This window comes from Suncus etruscus, chromosome 4 (genome assembly GCF_024139225.1).
Source record: "Suncus etruscus isolate mSunEtr1 chromosome 4, mSunEtr1.pri.cur, whole genome shotgun sequence".
Taxonomy (NCBI): domain Eukaryota; kingdom Metazoa; phylum Chordata; class Mammalia; order Eulipotyphla; family Soricidae; genus Suncus; species Suncus etruscus.
In genome coordinates, this window is record NC_064851.1 from 74644183 (window position 1) to 74662833 (window position 18651).

At 38.6% G+C, this 18651-nt stretch overlaps 1 protein-coding gene across 1 annotated transcript in view; it reads right to left on the reverse strand.

The window, feature by feature from the left end:
* Positions 1 to 18651, reverse strand: part of BVES (blood vessel epicardial substance) — a 47140-nt gene that overhangs the window by 17504 nt on the left and 10985 nt on the right. The window contains exons 5-6 of the mRNA XM_049771236.1: positions 2669 to 2836; positions 1466 to 1607 (exon numbers count right to left, since the gene is read on the reverse strand). Of these exons, the coding sequence (XP_049627193.1) occupies positions 1466 to 1607; positions 2669 to 2836 (310 nt within the window). The remainder of the gene's footprint in view (positions 1 to 1465; positions 1608 to 2668; positions 2837 to 18651) is intronic.

Here is an 18651-nt window from a genome sequence, read left to right on the forward strand (position 1 = left end):
TTGAATGAGTAACTTTACTTTCTAGTTATTTTGAGGGAACCTCGCTATCTGACAGATGATATCATGATATACATCGAAAACCCTAAAGAGTCCACAGTAAAACTCCTAGGAACAATTAACCAATACAGCAAAGTGGCTGGCTACAAAGTCAATACACAAAAAAACAGTAGCGTTCCTCTACACAAATAACAAATAAGAAAAGAAAGAGATTAAGGAGACAATCCCTATCCAAATTCAAACATCATCTTTTAAGGACTTAAAACAATCAATTATAAAATTCATCTGGAACCACAAAAGACCCAGGTTAGCCAAATACATACTGAAAAACAAGAAACTAGGTGGCATCTCTTTCCCTAACCTGAAGCTTTACTATAAAACCATAGTGATCAAAACAGCATGGTACTGGAACAAAAACAAAGTCTCAGACCAGTGGGTTAGAACAGAATATCCAGAGATAAACCCCCAAATATATAGTCAACTAATATTTGACAAAAGAGCAAAAAACTTGAAATGTAATAAAGACAGTTTCTTCAACAAATGGCGTTGGAACAACTGGATAGTCACATGTAAGAAATTAAAGATTGATCCATACCTCACACCTTACACAGAAGTCAACTCAAAATAGATTAAAGACCTTGAAATCAGACCCAAATTTATAAAACATTGAGGAAAAATTGGACAGAACACTCCAAGACCTATATATCAAAAAGTCTTTGAGGATAGAATGCCAATGACAAGAACTTTAGCATCAAACCTAAATAAATAGGACTACATCAAACTAAAAAGTTTCTGCATGGTGAAAGAAACCCTAGTTAATATTAGAAGACAATTAACAGAATGGGACAAAATTTTTGCACTCAGCACGTCAGATAAAGGGCTTATATCTAAGATATACTATGCACTCAGAAAGGTGAGCTCCAAAAAATCTAATAAATCCATAGAAAAATGGGGAGAAAATATGAATAGGGCCTCTAGTTATTTTGAAATTACATAGGACTGTAAATCATAATCATTTTTAGATAATACCATAGAGAAATTTTCTATTTTGCATCTCACATAAATTTTCAAGATTATAAGATTTTTATAATCTTTGGTGGCCTTCTTACTGTGCTCAGGATTTACTCCTGATGGGCTTGAGAGATGTATGGGTGCTGGGAATCAAAACCAGGTTGGTTGTTTGCAAGGCAAGTACCTTAAATGCTATATTTTCTCTCCAACCTCTGATCATGCAGTATTTAAGGAAAATATTGGGTAAAACAAGTGAAGAACTTCTGTAGTATATATGAGTTTGGAATTTAGGTTTTAGGTGATGTAATATAAAAATAAAGGACTTGGAACGTTTTTAATTATATTTGTTGTTACACCGAGATTGCCAAGTAGTTACAAAATTATTTTTGCTGAGCTGCCATTTGTCACTGCCAGTGACAAATGAATCAATGGGGCATGATCCATTTGGGTAACTTACGAAGAGAGGACACACTAGGGGTGCCTCGGAGGAAATGGTGTAAGCCATCATCACTGTCACTGCAGCTGACTAAGCTGTTCCTCATCTCCAGCATGGAGATCTGCGTGGAAAGGCTCATTTTGGGTTCCAATTTTTTAGTTTTCTGCAAAGCAAAGTTTGAAGATTTCTGAGATCTCTGTTAGCAGCATTTTCTTTTCCTTGAAATAAAAAGATTACTGCGTGTATAGTTAGTGCCTATTTAATATTAGCTATAGGTTCTGCTACTATTACAAATGCATAATAAACATTTTAAAATACATGATAGTCAGCTGATTCACTTTGAAAACAGCAAACACATGTGATGACTAACCTACACAAGGTGATTTTAGTACTCTGATGCTGGCATTTGTGTTAATTAAGCCACATTAAAATGTGAGTCACCGGTGGAACACACCACTGTCAGGAATGCTCACCCCACTACTCCCAGACCCTGGAGAACAGTACAGATCACAGAAACAACATTTTGCAAGTTCTCTTCTGTAATCATTTTGAGTTCCTTCTAAGCAAAGTGGGAAATGGAGATCAAATGGCAAATTGTTGAAAACCTTAACAGTGCTGATATTCTACTGAATTGCTTCAGCCATTCTTCCCCTTCCTCTCTGGTCATCTATGGCTGGTGTGTGTGTGTCTGTGTGTGTGTGTGTGTGTGTGTGTGTGTGTGTGTGTGTGTGTATGTGTGTGTGTGTGTGTGTGTGAGAGAGAGAGAGAGAGAGAGAGGGAGGGAGGGAGGGAGGGAGGGAGGGGGAGAGAGAGATCTATGACTGGTGTGTGTGGGGAGATGGAGGAATTTGAGCACAAGGACATGCAACAGTGGAAGACACCAGGACCCAGAGGTCAATTTCTTGCTCGCTGGAGTCTGTGGTTTCCAGTCTGCAGAGACCTACTGTCTGACCCTCCCTGGTCCACTCCACTCCCTACCTTCTCCCACGGTACTTTGTCATCTCAACTAGGATCTTCTCACTTACAGCTGCCTAACTAGGTAATGGAAACTGTAATCACAATGCATTTCCTCTCCTTTGAGAAATGATTCTCTGCAAGTTCTCCAAATAGCTTCACTTAACACACAACTAATTAGTGATAATTCAGGAAAACACATATTGCATAAATGAGGCATACCTCATTATACATGTTTACTGAACAAAACAGACACAGAAGAACACTTACTTTATCATTTAAGGTGGGATCATTCAATGAGTAGAGCTTATTTGTAATGTCTTTTCCTATAAGATACCTAAATATTTCATACAGGAAAGGTTCTGATTCCAGAAAGTAAGTTAATCTTTCTCTTGACCAGCATAAAAATCTGCAATTATCATCTGCAGTAATGGTGACCTGCCCAAGAAACAAACAGAAAGAAAACAATATCCAACAATATGAATGATTACTATTGTAGTTTGGGAGGAATGAGAGCATAAAGTAAGTTAATGAGTAATTATTACAGTGAAATATAATTACATTAAATTTTAAATGCATTATAATATGCTAAACTTTATCTTGGGGTCACATCTAACTGGCTCTGTGCTCAGGAATCACTCCTGGTGGGCTTGGGGGGTCATATGGTATGTTGGGAATTAGAGTAGAAGTGCTTTATCTGCTGTACTCTCTTCAAAGCCTAAATGCATTATGTATTACTATAATAGTCATTAAGATCAATGAAATATCTAGGATTATATATAAAATTAATTTCAAAAAATATATAAAGACTTAGAAAATTTCTGAGTCTTAGAGTTTTATATTGCAGCTGGTGACAGAAGGATGACAGCAGGGTTACTAGCACTGCTGAAGTGTTTTAATTGTGCTGTACGCATAATTCTTTGTGCTGCTGATTACATCAGAAGTAAAATTATACCAGCCAAGGAGATGAACCAATGAGCAAATTATAGATGAGAGAGGCTCAGCTTAGTTGATCTACAACATTACTAGAGAAAGAGAGAATGGATTAAAATAGATGGTTTTGGGCCGGAGAGATAGCATGTAGATAAGGCTTTTGCCTTGCATGCAGAAGGACGGTGATTCGAATCCCAACATCCCATATGGTCCCTCGAGCCTGCTGTGGGCAATTTTTGAGTGTAGAGCCAGGAGTAGCCCCTGAGTGCTGCTGGGTGTGACCCAAAACCCAAAAACAAACAAACAAACAAAAAGATGGTTAAAAGGCCTAGCTTTCTTGAGGCCAGAACAATAGTACAGTAAATAGGAAACTCTCAATTTTCAGTATTCTGTATGCTCTTCCAAGCACTTCTAGGAATGATTACTGAGCATTCAGAGTCAGGAGTAACCATTGAATCTCACCAGGTGTGACCCCAAAACAAAGAAAAAAGTCATAAAGAGCCTGACTCTTACACCTCCCTCCCAAATAAGGGATAAGTATCCTTCAGTCACACACATTTCTTTGTTTAGTAATAATGCTCAGAGCGTACTCCTTACTCTGCTAAAGGATCACTCATCATTGTGCTCAGGGGCCCATCAGTGGTGCAGGAGACTTAAGCAGGGTTAGCGACATGTAAACCAAATGTCTTGCCCCTCATACTAACTCTCTGGCTCACATGTACTTCTTGAACACAATCTTTGAAATCTAGCTCCAATACAACTGTTCCTCACCCACTCAAGACAGTGAGCTCAAAGTTTTCCCTTAGTTCTTTGACATAGAAAATCACTGTTAATGGGATCACATGTTCTTTGTGTAAGTCTTTTCTCAAGGAAGTGAATCCATTCCCCACTCCCTCCCAGCTTAGTGTCAAGAAACCTTCCTATACCACTCTCTTTCCATTACATTGGGTTCTTTTTTTTTGAGCTTTCTGTGGCCCTAAAATCACTCTTCTGTGGACACATTTCTCTGAAGCATTCCAATGGCAGGGATGATGCATGTGCAGATCTGAATGTGGTCAAATCATTAAAAACAGTTTTACATCTTCAACATTAAACTCTAGGATTCGTCATGTGGGCAATTATCAATGGTTTGTTAAACTGACATAAAGTAACCCCTGGGCCTCAGAGTTAAAGTTTCTAAAGGAGTTCTTTCCCTTTTGTTAGTCCCCAAATTAAGCTTTTATAAATGCCCATGGGGTATTCATATTCACTCAGAGTGGAGGATTAAATTAATCATTGCCATTTGATCTTTATCAAATTAAGAGGGTCTGGTGACTTTAACTTCCTAGCCAAGCTTCCTAGAATAAACTTCCTAAAAAAATGAGGGCCTGCTCTGCTGCTCTGCCTCTAAAGGAACCAGCTCTGCAGGTAATCGAGACCCCACACAGGAAGGCAAGAATTCAGACTGGAAGCTCTGCTTCATCACTCTACACATGCTTGTTCTAGTCAATGAGTCTCAACAAAACATAGAAACACAACACTGCAAAGGTCACAATGGGTAAACAATACAGAACTGCATCAGGCTTAACTGTGAAGAATCGAAAGGTACTAGTCACCTATATATCCTCTCTGATAAGAATTTTAGAGAGAAATGTGGAGGATGTTCAAAGAATTAAAGATACAATGGAAGGAACTGAATGAGCCACATGACTCAAGATATTAAGGTAGAAATGAGAAGACTCTAAATAGAAATAACAGAATTGGAAACTTGGTAGGTAAAATGAAAATTCACTGGAAGATCTCACCAGCAGATTAACAGCTGCTGCAGAATCAGAATCAGTAAGCTGGAAGATGAGATGCATAACAACTGCATACAACAGAAAATGTTAGAAAAGAGATTAAGAAAATGGACAGAAGATGGAAAGAATCCTCAAAATAAGTGAACAGACAACAATAAAACTTTGGGATAAATTCAATGGAAACAATATAAGAATCACTAAAGTCCCAGAGACACAGTAAGAAAACGTTTATAAAGAATCAACAGTCAAGAACATCATTGTTGACAAGCTCCCCAGAACTAAAGAGTGCATGCAACTATATCCTGGATGCCTAAAAAGTACCAGTTAAAAGAGATCCAAGCAAAAGCATCCCAAAGCACATCTAAGTTACAATGATGAAAACCACAGAGAGAGAGAGAGAGAGAGAGAGAGACAGAGACAGAGACAGAGACAGAGAGAGACAGAGAGACAGAGACAGAGAGACAGAGAGAGACAGACAGAGACAGAGAGATAGAAAACTGAAAGCAACAAGATCAGAAAAGGGAAATTACATACAAAGAAGAATTTAGATACAAAGGCATCTTCAAGGAAGAAACAGGACAGTCCAAACAAGTGGAAACAGAGATAAACAAGTAGGATATTAAACTGAGAAGCTTCTGCACTTCAAAGGAAACTGACTAGAAAACAAAGGTCACCCACAGAATAAGAGAAACTATTTACCCAAGATCCATCAAATAAGGTGATAACATTTAAGATGTAGAATGTACTGTCAGATCTTAACAAGGACAAAACATCTAAACATAAAAAATGGGAAGAATAAATGAACAGACACTTCCTCAAAGAAATACAGATACATGGTCAAAAGGCACCTGCATAGGGTATGTGTCTCCATTTCCTTATATCCTCTTTTATTTCTTAAAGCAGGGTTTTGTAGTTTTCTTTGTATAGGTCCTTCATATCTTCAGCTAAGCTGACTCTAAGATATTTGAGTTTGTGTGAAACTAATGTGAATGGGATTATTTTTTTTTGGTTTTTCGGGCCACACCCATTTGATGCTCAGGGGTTACTCCTGGCTAAGTGCTCAGAAATTGCCCCTGGCTTGGGGGGGACCATATACCGCTGTCCTTCCTTGGCTAGCGCTTGCAAGGCAGACACCTTACCTCTAACGCCACCTTCCAGGTCCCTATTTTTTGGGTTTTAAGGCCACACCAGGCGATGCTCAGAGGTTACTCCTGGCTCTACGCTCAGAAATCACTCCTGGCAGGCTTGAGGGACCATATGGGATGCTGGGAATCTAACCACCATCCATCCTGTGTTGGCCGCATGCAAGGCAAACGAACACCCTACTGCTGTGTTATCTCTCTGGCCTCAAGGGATTGGTTTTTTTTTTCAGGTTCCATAAATTTATTAAGTAAAAAACAAAATAAGGTCAAACATATTAAATTTGGGCCTGTTCAAACATAACCAATGCCTATTTGCAACAGAGAAGATTTGAGTTGAAGGTAACACGCAGTGCTCTGGCAAGTAGACACTGAGAACCTTCTCTTCATGGTAAAGTTTCACATAGTCGCTGCTCAAAAGCACAGGAAGGGAAACTGACATTTTGTTGTTTTTAATGTCCGTCTTTTCTATTATTATTGGTGTATATAAAGGACATTGATTTTTGTGTGTTAATTTTGTAGCCTGCCACTTTGCTATATAAATCTATTGTTTCTAGAAGCTTTTTTGGTGGAGTCTTTCAAGTTTTCTAAATATAGTATCATGTCATCTGCAAACAGTGAGAACTTGACTTCTTCCTTTCTTATGTGGATGACCTTGATATGTTTTTCTTGCCTAATCACTAGGGCAAGAGTTTCCAGCATTAGGTTCAATAGGAGTGGTGACAGAAGGCAGCCTTGTATTGTACCAGATTTTAGTGGAAATGCTTTTAGGTTAGCTCTATTGAGAATATTTTTGCCATATTTGCCATTGGCTTGTGGTAGATGGCTTTGACTATATTGAGAAAAGTTCCTTCCATTCACATCTTGATGAGAGTTATTTTTTTTTTTTATCAAGAATGGGTGTTGAGGGGCCGGGAAGGTGGCGCTGGAGGTAAGGTGTCTGCCTTGCAAGCGACGGACCGCGGTTCGATCCCCTGGCGTCCCATATGGTCCCCCCAAGCCAGGGGCGATTTCTGAGTGCATAGCCAGGAGTAACCCCTGAGCGTCAAATGGGTGTGGCCCAAAAACCAAAAAAAAAAAAAAAAAAGAATGGGTGTTGGGTTGAGGCCGGAGCAGTGGCTAAAGAAATTGTGGTACATATACACAATGGAATATTATGCAGCTATCAGAAAGATGAAGTCATGAAATTTTCCTATACATGGATGTACATGGAATCTATTGTGCTGAGTGAAATAAGTTAGAGGGAGAGACAGACAGACACAGAATAGTCTCACTCATCTATGGGTTTTAAGGAAAATAAAAGACATTTATTGAAATAATTCTCAGAGATGAGGACCGGAACAACTGGCTCACGATTTTAAGCTCACTACAAAAAGTAGTGAGTGCAGTAAGAGAAATGACTAGACTGAGAACTATCATAACAATGTCAATGAGTGAGGGAAGTAGAAAGCCTGTCTCAAGGAGGGAGGATGGAGATGGGGAGGATGGAGATGGGGGCATAGGTAATGAGAATTGCCCTGGTGAAGGGAAGGTGTTCTTTTTATGACTGAAATCCACAACAATCATGCTTGTAATCAAGGTGTTTAAATAAATATATTATTTTAAAAAAGGCTAATATTGCTACCAGGATTGTGCTTGGTGCTGATGACACCCCAGGGATTGAAAAAAATGTTCCACATAACTAGTCATCAGGAAGATGAAAACCAAAACAAGAATAAGATATCATCTCACACCACAGAGACTGGTACACATCACAAAGAAAAAGGATAATCAGTGCTGGTGTGGATGTTGGGAAAAAGGGACTCTCACTAATTGCTGGTGGAAATGCCAACTAGTCCAGCTTTTTTGGAAAACAATATGGATATTCCTCAAAAACTAGAAACTGAGCTTTCATAAGATCTGGCACACTACTCTTTGGGATATACCCTAAGAACACAAAAACGCCATGCAGAAAATCCCTCTTTATTTATAATAGCCAGAATCTGGAAACAACCCAAGTGCCCTATGATTGGCTAAAGAAACACTGGTACATTTACACAATGGAATACTATGAGCCATTAGGAAAAGTAAGTCATGAAATATGTTTATAAGTGGATGACTATAGAGATTATTATGCTGAAAAATGAGTCAGTGGGAGAGGGATAGACATAGAAAAATCTCACTCATTTGTGGAATATAAGAAAAATAAAAGGCAGTATGGTAGTAGTTATATCTAGAGACAATATAGATGAGAACCAGGAGGACCAGTTCATTGTAGAAAGCTTGCCGCAAGCTTGCACTCAGAGATCACTCCTTGAAGGGGATCATATGAAGTTCCAGGGATTGAATTTAGGCAAACACCCTACCCACTGCACTATCACTCCAGCCTCAATAGATAGTTTTTTTTTAGTTAGTGATTTCTTGCCATAACTGTGAAGTAAAACATGCTTTCTTTTAGTGGTGCCAGGAATTGAACCCAGGGTTTCCATAGGTAAGGCAAATGTTCAATTTTTTATTAAGCAGTATGGAAATTTTAAAAGCTTCCATAAAATAAATCTGCTCTTATCAGGGTACTACAGCAATGTAATGCTTAAGTCATTGTGAAGAATTTTACTAAAGAAATAAAAGCAAACACAGTAATGGAAGACAGAAGGGATTTCTATAAGCAAGTTGGATGATGGGGTCAGAGAGATAGCATGGAGGTAGGGTGTTTGCCTTGCATGCAGAAGGACGATGGTTCGAATCCCAGCATCCCATTTGGTCCCCTGAGCCTGCCAGGAGTGATTTCTGAGCGTAGAGCCAGGAGTAATTCCTGAGCGCTGCTGGGTGTGACCTCCCACCAAAAAAAAAAAAAAAAAAAAAAAAAAAGGAAGTTGTTTGAGTAATTGCAAGAGGATATGCTATCATCATCTCTAAGACACTGGCTGAGTACTGTACTCTTGCCTAGGAGATGGCATTACTCAATGGTTTCTAAGGGAATTTGTAGATATGCTGGAGAATCAGCACAGCATTCCAAAATTATTACTGGCTGCTGTCCTCAAGGGTAATTTACTACTTTCTTCCTGCAGCATACATTTCTCACCAGGTATATGAAAATGTCCTAGAATTTTTCTGTTCAACTAATGATTATGGAGTTCTATGATGTACTGAAACACAGCAGAATCAAAACTGGCAAATTACATTGCTCATAGCTTAACCAAAAGATTTGCATAATACTAAGATAAGGTATTATTCAAATATCAGTTAAAACTGAGTTTTCATTTATTTTTACAAGAGCTTGTCTCCAAGACATTTTTCTTTCCTTAATGTCAATAGAACTTTTATTCTCAGGCTTCACTGCACAGGAAAAGCTATGGGCTGTGGTAAGGAAACAGCAGGAGATAAAATATAAAAGAAAAACATCTAAGAGGTAAAACTCATTTAATATAAAATAGCAGCACAAAGAATAACCAAAGATAATAGGCTGAGTCTACTTTTTGTAATAATGATGCTCAAGATCCTTGGGCTCAGGAAATAGCTTTAAGAGCTGGAGAACATCCTTTGCATATATATGGAAGACTCTTCAGTTTCAAGTAGCAATTTTGTTATGTAGGTACCCAGGGGTTGCTCTAAATTCAGACTCCATTTTCTCAGCATGGACCTATATGAATTCAGTGTCCTTTCCAGGGATAACAAGTCCACTTTCCTTTCTTTTCTCCTTTCACCCTTACTTAGTATACTCTACCACTCCCACTAACAGAATGAATTTAAAGAAAGAAACTTTCAAAGGGAGTAGTCCCTTATTAGAATATTTCTAACTGTTCAGAGCTAAAGATAACTGAGATTAGCAGTCAAAACACCAGTGGGTGGAAAAGTATGACCACTGACAACTTCAAGTGTCTTCTGCTGGCAGTGCAGGAGTGAGAAGCTGGTTCCAGGAGCATGTGATATTTTTCATTCGGGAAATCACTTCAGTACGAGGCAATACCTCCTACACAAATGTAACAACAACTATGTTTGTTCATGAGTATCTGCCACTTAGAATATTTTGAGAACAATCAAAACACAATCTTACCCAAGTGCTTGCACTAATAGAATCTGCTCCAATGGTGGGGGACACAGACTGGAAAGGGAGAGAGGACTTTCATCAATTGGCCAATCAGAAAATCTCAGCTGACTGTGCAGAGAGATATCAGGTGTTTGGAAAGGCTGAAAGAATATCTTTCATATAGTACTTGATTGTTACCCCATCCCCCATTTCTTCCTGTGTAACCTTATCTGATGGTGAGACCTGCCCATTTCTGGGAGGGGTCCTTAGTAGGTAAGAAAAGGATTCCCACAGAGGTAGGAAAAGGATTTGGAGGATTGATTCAAAGATTCAGGGAGGGAGAAGCAGAAGGAGTGTTGGCAGGATGGAGAGTTAGAAAAGACAAGGTTGAATGCAGGGCTAATAATGGAGTTTGCTTAAAAGGTTAGCCCAGGTGGCTAGGGCCTTGAATAAAGTTTCATGTCTCCTGAAACTATGGATGTGGATCATTTCCTTGCCTCCACGCTAAGGCCCACCAGCTGGAGGAAGTTGGAGGCACGTGGCCTGGGCTGGAGGAGAAAGGCCTCTTCATCCATCTCACCATCATCCACCTCCATCCAGTACTCCATAATTAATCTGTTTTTCTACACTTGATTTTGGTCATTTGAGGGGATTGAACAACAGAATCTTCATAACAATGATCAGAAACAGTTCTTAAATACCAACTATTAAATTCAATGTCCAGACCCAAGACTAAAGAGAATTCAAAGTATGGTAGAAATTTCAGTTTTATATATTTGATTTTAAATAAATATAATCTAAAGTCTTGTGGGAAAACGTTATATTCCTGGCCTCCCATGGCATAATTGCTTTTGGAAAGAGGAGAATCCATCTCCAGCTGCTCACTAAACCTCAGACTTTTCAGAATTATAGGCTGAGAATGGGTTGTCGCATAATACCAATTGCGACTACATATTGACAAACTGGCAAGGAAAACTGAAGCAAAAATAAACAAATGGAATTAGATTAAACTAGTAAGACAATGTATTGCAAAAGGAGCAATTACTAAAAACAAAATGATCTTACTGAACAGGAGAAAACAATCCCACAGCATATATCTGATTAATATCTAGTATATTAGCTGTCAGAAGGCTAGTATTTAAGATACATAAAGCACATATGAAAGTTGACAACAAAGGGGTGGAGAGATAGTTCTGTCTGTAGGAAGCTTGACTTGCACATAACTGACTCGTTTAATCCCCAGCAACTCATATGACCCCCAAGCATATAGCCAGGAGTTAGCCCTGAGCACTACCAGGTGTGGCCAAAAATAAAACAAAAAAAAAGCAAACAACAGGAAAGCAAATAACAGCATCAAAAATGGGAAAAAAACAAACAAAAAACTGGGAAAAGTTGGGGGCCGGAGCGGTGGTGCAAGCGGTAGGGCATCTGCCTTGCTCACGATACCTTAGGACAGATTATGGTTTGATTCCCTGGTATCCCATATGGTCCCCAAGCCAGGAGCGAGTTCTGAGCACATAACCAGGAGTATCCCCTGAATGTCCAGTGTGTGGCCCAAAAAACAAACAAACAAAAGTTGGATAGACACTTCTCCAAAGATATACAGATAACCAACAAGCACATTTAAAAAATTGCTCAACATCACTGATTATTGTAGAAATGTGGATTAAGATGAGAATGCAACCTCATCCCAATGAGAAGGACCTAGTAAAGAAGTCCAGAAACAATATTTATAGTGGGATGCACTGAACAATAACTGTTGGGTGGAATGTAGACTCTATGGAAAACAATATAGAAACTTTTCAAAAAAATTTTAAATTTTAATATGAATTGGCATTTCTGTTTTATATTTTTTCACAGGCCAGAGTGAGAGTACAGTGTGTAGGACATTTGCCTAGCTGACCTGGGTTCAATCTCCAGCATCCCATATGGTCTCCTGAGCCCATCAGGAATGATTCCCGAGTGTAGATCCAGAAGTAACCCCTGAACATTACTGGATGTGACCCAAAAACCAAATAAAATTGTTTTGCACACCTATGTCAACTATAGCATTATTTACATTAATGAAGATTTGGAAACAATTTAAAAGCCCAACACTAATGAGTAGGTAAAGAAGATGTAGTACATATACACAATGAAATACTATTCAGATATAAAAAATGAAATCTTGTATTTTTTTTACATCTTGAATGAAACCAAATTGTATTAAGCAAAGACAAATACCAGATGTTCTCACTCATACATAGTGTAGAAAGAAACAAAGCAAGGGTGCAAACACTAGCACAATAAAAATTAATCCCAATTTAGGGCCTGAGAATATGGCTCAGAAGTAAAATGTATACTTGCATAAAATGAGACCTGGGCTCAATCTCCAGCACTGAGAAAACAAACTAACAAACAAAAGGGTTAACCCTGAGACTGACATAGACCTGAAGTTACCAAGAGGATGGGAGAGGGGCAGAAAGGCTACAGAAAGGAAGGACATTGGCACATCAGTGTAGGGTGTTAATAAAGTGTTCCTATGTGCATAGAAACATTTGTACTTTTACAAATGAATGTTATACCAATAAAACATGGAGTGATGGATGGAATGGAGACATGTTGGATTTTGGAAGAACAGATTGTAAAATCAGGCAGAAAGTAGAGAGGCAGGAAGTGATCTGTATGACTGAAACGGTGGTGGTGATGAGCTCAAAAGAACATCAATCTCATAGGGCACCTCACAGACTTAAAGGGAAAGTATAAAGTAGAGGGGTCTGGACATAGCATTAGATTTCTCCTTCTGCATTTTAAGCTCAGTGGGCTGGGAACAATATTGCACCCAATGACTGAACTTCACAGACTTTAGAAAACAGATAACCTGACCATGTGTATGCTAACAGGCTCTGGGGTAGAAGCAAGGGTTTGCTAAAGTCACTGCAATAAGCTAATATGAACAGTACTGCTGTGATTTCTCCTTTTTATCTCCAGGATCAAACCAAATAGTTTAGTCTTTCAAACTGAGACATGAAAGAGAAGGGAAAAAAGATTTTATCATCAAAAAACACTAAGATTCCTTTCCTAATGTGTAATATCCCTATCCCATCCCCTTCAAGTCCACAACTACCTAGTTATTGTACTTATATACACAAACCTATTCTCAGATTAGTTCCTTATTACAGTTTATATTAAGAGACTTTCAGACTAAAATTTTTTTCTTGGGTAGTTTCTTATAAATAATGGAGGCAATAAATAGGAATGGGCATTTGCAGAAAGAGCTTTTTTGTTGTTGTTTTATTTTTGTTTGTTTTTGGGCCACACCTGGCAGAGCTCAGGGGTTACTCCTTGCTCTACACTCAGATTTCGCTCCTGGGGGGCTCAGGGAACCATATAAGATGCCAGGAATCGAACCACATCTGTTTTGGGTTGGTCGTATGCAAGGCATACTGCTGTGCTAACTCTCTGGCCCCTAACAGAACATGTTTAAAAAGATGAAAAGATGTTTTAATGTTTACTCTCTTCCAGTAAGTTTTCTATTAAAATACATTAAACTAGGGGCTGGAGCAGTGGCACAGTGGTAAGGTGTTTGCCTTGCATGTGGCTGACCTAGGACGGACTGTGGTTTGATCCCCCAGCACCCCATACAGTCCCCTAAGCCAGGAGCAATTTCTGAGCACAGAGCCAGGAGTAACCCCTGAGCATCACAGGGTGTGGACCCAAAACAAAAAATAAATAAATAAAATACATCAAACTATAAATAAAATAAAATAATAAATATAAAAAGAATTGGGGTCAGAGAGATAGCATGGAGATAGGGCGTTTGCCTTGCATGCACAAGGACGGTGGTTCTAATTCCGGCATCCCATATAGTTCCCCAAGACTGCCAGTAGCAATTTCTGAGTGTAGAGTCAGGAGTAACTCCTGAGTGCTGCCGAGTGTGACCCAAAAACCAATATATATACATATACATATACATATACATATACATATACATATACATATACATATATATAAAAGAATTGTGTGCGTATCCCATATTCAAATTATGTGTTCTGAAACTATTCCTGGTTTTGTGCATGGAGGCCATTCTTAATGTATCTCAAGGAACTAAATGATGTCAGAGATCAGGGATCCTAAACATAAAGCATGATTTTGTACTCAACCTGTTGAGCTATAGTTCTGGCATTCTATTAACAATATTCATAATCTGAATACAAAAATAAAACTAGTTCCAATCTCGAAAACCATGTATACTAAGTTTGTCACAATATGAACAGAATTAGAGGATATGTTGCTGAGTAAAGCCAGTCAGAGGGGAAAATGTACATGTAATCCACCAATATAGTATTTTAAATCACAGAATCTCAATCAGTTGAAAATATTTTTAAAATGCATGCTAACCATGGAAAACATTATGCTCAATGAAGAAAAACTGAAAGCCTTTCCTCTAAAGCCTGGCATAAGACAAGGCTGAATCCTCTTGCCACTCCTATTCAACATAGTACTGGCAGTACTTGCCATAGCAATTAGGCAAGAAAAAAATATCAAGGGCATCGTTAGGAAAGGAAGAAGTCAAGTTCTCACTGTTTGCAGATGACATGACACTATATTTAGAAAATCCTAAAGAGTTACCAAAAAACATCTAGAAACAATAGATCTGTATAGAAAAGTTGTAGGCTATAAAATTAACATGCAAAAATCAGTGGCCTTCTTATACACAAATGATTATAGAAAGAAATAGACACTAAAAAACAATCCCATACACAATAGTAAAACAAATTCAAATACCTTGAAGTACCTTAACTAAAGAGGTGAAGGACCTATATATACAAGGAAAACTACAAATCATTGCTTCAAGAACTATAGGAGGACACAATGAAATGAAGATATATTCCCTTTTTAAGGATTGGGAGGATTAGGGGCTGGAGTGATGGCACAGTGGTAGGGCGTTTGCCTTGCATGTGGATGACCTAGGACGGACCATGGTTCGATCCCCTGGTCCCCCAAGCCAGAAGCAATTTCTGACCCCAGAGCCAGGAGTAAGCACTGAGCATGTGGCCCCAAAACAAAAAACAAACAAAAATGGATAGAGAGGATTAACATCATTAAAATAGCAATATTTCTCAATGCATTGTACAGATATAATACATTCCCTCTAAGGATGCCTATGGCATTCTTCAACGAAGTATATCAAACACTCCTGAAATTCATTTGGAACAATAAACACCCTTAAGTAGTTAAAGCAACCATCAGGAAAAAGATGGGAGGCATCACTTTCATCAACTATAAATTGTACTATAAAGCAATAGTCATTAAAACAGCACAATACTGAAAAAAAAAGGCTCGGATCAATGGAATAGATGTGAGTATTCAGAGAATGACTCCCATACATACAATTAGTTAATCTTTGATAAAGGGACAAGAAATGCAAAATGGTGCAAGGAGAGCCAATTCAAAAAGTAGTGTTGCAAACTACAGAGGCAGGGGCTGCACCCAGAAGACTCCACATGCCAGTTCTTCTGTTTCTCTTCAGCTGGTATGTTGGGGGCTCTGGGCAGGACAGCTACCCATAGGCCCCCTGGGCTGACCACTTAGTCCAGGGGACTGAGATCCCCCTATGCCAGACTAGTCTTCAGGGCCATGCCTGGTAAATCGTGCCCTGGGGGGGAGGGTGGGGGAGGGAAATTCCTCCCCTATGCATACTGGACCCCATTTAGGAGTTCTTTTCTTACGAGCCTGCACGACATATATACTTTTTAACAATACCCCAAAATATTCCTAATTCTCGACTGTTTCTAGGGGAAAAAAAATGGAATTCCCTAGATTTGGAGGATAATATTCAAATAGGTCTCTAAAATCAGTGTATATGTAGACGTAACTTCCTATACAGTGATCCTCTCTGACTGCCAAGCCTAATCCATAAACAATTCATCTATACAATGTATATAGCCCCTCTGATATATTTCCCCTCCCTCACACCAGAGCCCCTTCTACTCCCTCATCTCCCAATCCGGATTTGTTATGTTCCCCTTAATTAACCCTCTTTACCCCCAGTTCTTTAACTTGTTAGGCACCAAGACCGACCTCCTGCCCCAACAGATTCTGCCCTTTCACACACCCCTACAAAGCTCATTATTACTCCTTAACTCTCTCACCCCCAACCATCAGTACTGCACATTTACCCTTTTTAACTTCAGTACTACACAGTCCTAATCACAGACCAAAGTCGTGTATTGGACTTAACAACCCCCAACAATTTCAAAAGACATAAAATGGACACATATGTCTTTTGAATATTTTATGTGTATTTTCTTTAACAGCTATAACTCTTTCTAAATATTCTTTTACCGGGATGATTCTACCCACTTTTTATCTTGTCTTCTCTTTGTGAGCTGTTCAATAAGGAATTTTGGTGGAAGAGTCCCTCAGTTTAATGCTTATGATTGAACCATGTCATGGGGATTGTTGGACTTGTTTTTATGGCCCCCATATGCTCCGATAACGCCACGTGGCATTGTTCCTAGTTTGCATAGGCACATTAAAGTGGGAAAATACTATACATACAAATAAGTTCTTATCTAATAGATATAGGAACACACAAATCTTGTAGTGCAATGGGACCTCACATCCTGAATATTGATTTAATGACCTGGCACAGGCCTCAGAAGAATGGGCATCCTCCATTCACCCCTGAACCAGGGAAGCTATCTACGAAACATCCAAGGTTTTTTATAACAACAACGGGAAGCAATCCTCTATCAGGGAAGACCCTACCACTGCTCTGACAACGACCTGCTCAAAAGACACTTCCCTTGAAAAAAAAAAAAAAAGACTTCCCTTAACACTAAGAAGACTTGACAACAACAACGACCTGCTTTCAGGACAGGGTTCTCTGCATTGCCCTTTAATTGTGAGGTGAAATGAGAGAACGCTCTGCACCATCCTGACTGCAATGTAGGATATGCAGATTCCAGGATCTTTAATACAGAAACATGATACCAACAACAGAGACTGTGTGAAAAATAGAAGTGTATTGGCACTACAGACAATGGCCTGGATTAGACAAACTAGTTTGCCTGGAGCCTAGATTTGGTCTTATGCCAGGAAACTTCAGGGGTAGGGTCTCCTTGTATTTAGGCCAAGGCTTTTCCTTTCCATGTCCCTCATATTTTGGTGAGCCTATGCAAACAATAATTCCACTCTAACACCGTTTTTACTGTGCTCCTTTGACTCTAATCCTTAAGAAAAACAACCCACTTAAACTTTTGAGATTAACTTAAACTAATATGCATGTGCATGGAAATGTAAAAAAGTACTTTGCCTTCAATATATAAGGAGTTACATAAGTGTTATGGCTTTAGATTGCTTTGTGTGCTGCTAAGAAATATTATGTATTACAATCTGGGAACTTGAGGGACAAAGTAGTTGTACATGGGTTCTGTTTTATTTTTCTTAATGTTCTTTGGCTGAAAGTTCAAAGTTAAGATATTAGCAATGGGATTACTGAGAATTCTGTTTATGGGTGATTGTCCTTCCACTGTAACTTTACCTTGTCCTCTTTCTTTGCATCTTTGTTCTCATAATTAAAAATAAAAAAATGAAAAAAACTAGTGTTGGGAGAACTGGTCAGCCAAGTGAAAAAAAAAGATAACTCAGACCTTTATCTAACACCATACACAAAGGTCAAATCAAAATGGATTAAAGACTTTGATATTAGGCTTGAAATTATAAGTAATGTAGAAGAAAATGTAGGCAAAACACTCCATGACATTGAGAGTAAAGGCATCTTCAAGGAAGAAACACCACTCTCCAAACAAGTGGAAGCAGAAATAAACAAATAGGACATTAAATTGATATACTTTTGTACTTCAAAAAAAACAGTGGCTAGAATACAAAGGTCACCCACAGAATGGGAGAAACTATTTACCCATCAGGGGCTAATATCTAATATATACAAGGTACTGTCAAAACTTAACAAGGACAAAACATCTAACCCCATCAAAAAATAGAGTGAATAAATGAATAAACATTTCCACTAAGAATGGCCAAAAGGCCAAAAGGCACATGAAAAAATGCTCCACATCACTAATCATTAAGGAGATGCAAATCAAAACAACAATTATGTATCATCTCACTTCATAGAGACTGGCATTCATTACAAAGTACAGAAACAACCAGTGCTGGCATGGATGCAGGGAAAAGGAACTATGATTCACTGCTAGGGGAATGCTGTCTAGTTCAGGCTTTCTAGAAAACAATATGGATATTGCTCAAAAAACTGAAAATTGAACTCCCATATGATCCAGCAATATCATTCTTAGAGATATACCTAGGAACACAAAAACACATTATAGAAAATGCTCTCTGCAATCCTATGTTCATTGCAGTGTTATTTACAATTCCAAAATCTGGAAACAA